Source organism: Charadrius vociferus, unplaced genomic scaffold (assembly GCF_000708025.1).
Source record: "Charadrius vociferus isolate BGI_N301 unplaced genomic scaffold, ASM70802v2 scaffold821, whole genome shotgun sequence".
Taxonomy (NCBI): Eukaryota; Metazoa; Chordata; class Aves; order Charadriiformes; family Charadriidae; genus Charadrius; species Charadrius vociferus.
Window position 1 is genome coordinate 694 of NW_009646953.1, and position 3,943 is coordinate 4,636.

General features: G+C 51.1%; 1 protein-coding gene across 1 annotated transcript in view; it reads right to left on the reverse strand.

The window, feature by feature from the left end:
* Positions 1-207: 207 nt before the first annotated feature.
* Positions 208-3,943, reverse strand: part of LIPG (lipase, endothelial) — a gene marked incomplete at its 3' end in the record, with an annotated part of 19,009 nt that continues 15,273 nt past the window's right edge. The window contains exons 2-5 of the mRNA XM_009895146.1: positions 3,605-3,801; positions 2,353-2,532; positions 1,569-1,680; positions 208-418 (exon numbers count right to left, since the gene is read on the reverse strand). Of these exons, the coding sequence (XP_009893448.1) occupies positions 208-418; positions 1,569-1,680; positions 2,353-2,532; positions 3,605-3,801 (700 nt within the window). The remainder of the gene's footprint in view (positions 419-1,568; positions 1,681-2,352; positions 2,533-3,604; positions 3,802-3,943) is intronic.

Genomic DNA, 3,943 nt, shown 5'->3' on the forward strand with positions numbered 1-3,943 from the left:
CTGCAAACCTGCAATGGGCCTCCTGTCCCACATTAAATCCGCTGGCATCTGTTCCGGGGTTCTTATCAAGCACATGCTCTGTTGGTGCAGTGTTTGGGCTGTAGCGCTCGCGGATACGGTGGGCCTTGAAGAATAAATCCCCGCATTCCTGTGAAATGCTAATTCTTGTGAACGTTGTCACACAGGGAGGAACGTTACAGTTTGTACCTGCCTCCGGGCATCGCCGTCCGCAGGGAGGTTTCCAGAAGGCTTTGATCCCCACCGGCAGCCCCCTCCCCATGGCAGGTCTGGATCCCAATGCTAACACCGAGTGTTTCCCTTGTGTAGGTGTGAAGGACATCCACAAAGTTAGCATCATCAGGGGAGAGGCGCCTGCTAGGGTCCACTCCTTCAAACATAGGGCCAGCCGGATCCAGGCCTGGGGTTAGAGACAGCATGCAAGATGCCAAGTTAGGAATTGGGTTATTTCATACAGAATATAGCGAGGAGCCTGTTACTAGGAGCTCTCCTAACCAGATGCTACAGAGGGAGAGTCCCTTCCTCATCCCAGACACTGTCTCCCAAGATCTCTTCACCACGGGCTCACTGAGGGAACAAAGGGAGATGTCCCATACTGCTTTTGGTGCAATACAACCCAGTAGTAGCACCAGTTTGCTCTACAGCGATGGCTTCAGACTACCTGTTGGAAGCCATGAGTCTTTGCTAGGTCACAGTGAAGAGATACTTCAAGAGGTAGCAGGTGATTGAACACCAGATGAGGTCTAGCGCCCCATGGAGACTGTTGGTAGCCAAAGCTGCCTTGGCTACACTTAGTCTGGTTTCAGATCGCACATACGGAGGGACTGTTACAAGTTTAAGCAGCAGCTGGGTGACCCCTGGATCTGAGAGCCCATGACAGGTTTGGGAATTTCGGTTAACCTCTGAGCCTCACCCCCAACCTGAAGCTGCGCTCTTCAGCCATTCCCCAACTTGATTGTTAGGTGATTATTTTTTTCCTGCTTGACCGAATAGAGATATTTATTGCGAGGCTCTGAGGAAGCCTTGCTGCCAGTGTCACATTTAAATGCTTAATGTGGCCCCTTCTACCATGCCCAAAGTTGTCCCATGTTGACATCAGCTTCTGTCTGGAGTTCAAGACACTTAGAATAAGGGGCTGGGGGGGGTTTTTTGACCAAACATCCCATGGGACAAACTGCACCCAATAGCTTTCCCTTTCATTAATTTATGAGCTATAATTACAGAAACAATATCACTCAGAGGCTTAATACCTGGATAGTAAAGGCTTGAGCTGGACTTGTTTTGAACACACGTTTAACTTCAGAAATACTCAAGATCAGGTTGTCCTCTGAAAGGTTTTTCATTGAACCTTCCCTACATTCGGGGTTCAAAATTAAGATACTTTCTCATGTGAAGAGACCTGTGCTCCCCGCTGCCACCACAGATAGGAAACTTATCATTTCTGATATCGCAAGCCCAAAACAACATCGCAGCAACACAGGAAACGAGCCTCTTCAGGGAAACCCTCTGCTGCTAAGGAAAGGTAAGAGCCTGCTTAAAAAGCCACTCGCCTGTGATTCTGCCTATTGTCCCATGGACGTGGTTACCAGCAAAGCCGGCGACATGGGCACCCAGGCTGTACCCGATCAGGTGGACATTCTCAAGCTGGAAGAGTGGTTTCTCCTGCGAGGAAGAAAATAAATAAATAAATAAAAAAGAAATCGTAATTTGCCACCTCCCTGTCTTTCAGGGCATCTGGCACAGCTCCCATCTGCAGGACTCAGGTGCAATTTTAAGAAGAGACTGGAGGGAGGGGGCAGACAAGCATGCTTCGTTCTTTATTTTGTCGAGACAAGTAGAAGTTGAAGGGTTTGGATGGCACTTGTGGTTTGCCCCCAACCCCAGTACTGAGCTTTCAACCCAAATTTCAATACTCTTTGTTTAAGCAGCATCTGGAGCAGCCTTCTCCCAGGGAGCTGCCAGCGGACCTCAGGACTGGCCGTGGACTCAACCACCAAGTGTAGCACCATGGACCTTCTCCTTTTCCACCTCTTGCTAAGCCAATGCTGACTTTGAAGGCCCAGCTCCTAAGTTCAGGAGGAAGGACTCCTAAATTTGAAGTCTGCTTCAACATCGCTGCTCTGAGCATGCTGCAAAGCGGCATCTCCCAGGAAAACACCGTAGCACACGTGCTGAGCGCAGCACCTTCACTGTGAGCCATCGCCCCACCAAGCCTTGGGGTTTGGATTGCACCAGTGCCTTCCCCACTGGCAAGCGCTGGAGCCGGTGACTGTTCCCTTGTGCAACAGTCCCTAACGGAGCGTTACAACAGCCACTGGCCTTAACTCGCGTTACCTGTAACCAGTCGAGCAGCCTGGCGATGCTTTTCCCGACGATCTGCGTGTTGTTCACAGCATCGGTGTAGAGCTGGTGGGCAAGTGAAAGCCAATCCACCACCACCACATTGGCATCCTTCTCCCTCTCCTGAAGAGCGGATACCAAGCTGCCCAGCCAGGTTTCGAACATGCCGCTCATCTAGAAAGAAAAGTCAGGTGGTGGTTTCCAGCTCCCAGGCTCAAGATTATACAGTCACAGTTAATTTATTTGCATATCATTTACATATGCTGCTCCAGCTGTGTGCTGCTCCTCTCCAAGCCCCACTACTTCTCATTGCTGCAGTGATGGGGTAAGAAAAACAGGTTTTGAGAGACTCTGGATGTAATTAGCCGCCTTGCCTTTTTAAGGCAGGAGGGGGAAGCATTCGTTACGTGCCACCTTATCGCTCTTTTTCTCGAGAGTTTCAGAAATTTGGATGGATTGCAAAATTATTTTCCAGTCCTGGCACCGCTGTTTGCATAAGCCCTGGTAAGAGTTGATAAGTGCCCTCGTGCCACACACTCAGTCACATCAAATGCAGGTGAAGAAAGCTCGATAAAGCCTGTGTCTGCCCTCTCTTTCTTTATCAAGGAGACCACGTAGCAGAAGTAAAGGCTGCAGACACAGGTCTACGATTACAGAAAGCCTATACGTGTGTTAAGCCAAGTGCCACCTTCACAGTGGTCAGTTAGTTAGATTTTAGGGAAAAATCACAAGGTGCCTTTACCACATTCACGTTATACAGACACAGAACTGTTTAGGGTGGAAAAGATCATCGAGTCCGACCAGTGGGGCCATGAAGGGATCTCAGGCAGTTGCGAATGAGTTGGGTGATTTCACAGAGTTAAGTATGACCCAGTCACACTGCTCCAGAGAACTCAGGTGCAACTACAAAGAGGCTGCAGTACTCAAAACATGAAAAGTTGTCTTAAATCCCATAGAATGGTTTAGGTTGGAAGAGACCTTAAAGACCATCCAGTTCCACCCTCCCTGCCATGAGCAGAGACACCTCCTGCCATGAGCAGGGACACCTCCCACCGGACCAGGTTGCTCCAAGCCCCGTCCAACCTGGCCTTGAACACCTCCAGGGATGGAGCAGCCACAGCTTCTCGGGGCAAAGAGACACTCCAGACATTCTCGAGACCCAGACCATTTACAGAGCATGTTGCACACTCTAAGTTGACAGACTGAACGCTAAACCTCTCCTCCCCACCGCCTCCTCCCCACTTACAGTCCAGCCGTGAATGATGAAGAAGGTTTTAGCTGTCACATTGAACTTGCAGTCCTCCAGACACTTGTGTTGGCCGACGGCGAGCGCGCAACCGTCCTCTTCGGCGTGCGGCGAGGAGCGGAGACTGAACTTCACCTGCAGCTTCGGTGGCGGCACACGCTCCTGCTGCTCCTCCAGCAGCTCGCTGATGGTGGCATCTGCAAACCAGTGAGGAAGGCTCAGCAAAGCGTCTCTGGGCTTCAGCCTCACCTGGGAGAGGGGGACCCGCTCCACGCACCCCCGACCCCGTCCCGCGTGGGTCCGCGCTCACCCACCCACCTCTGCCTCCTCCTCCTCCCA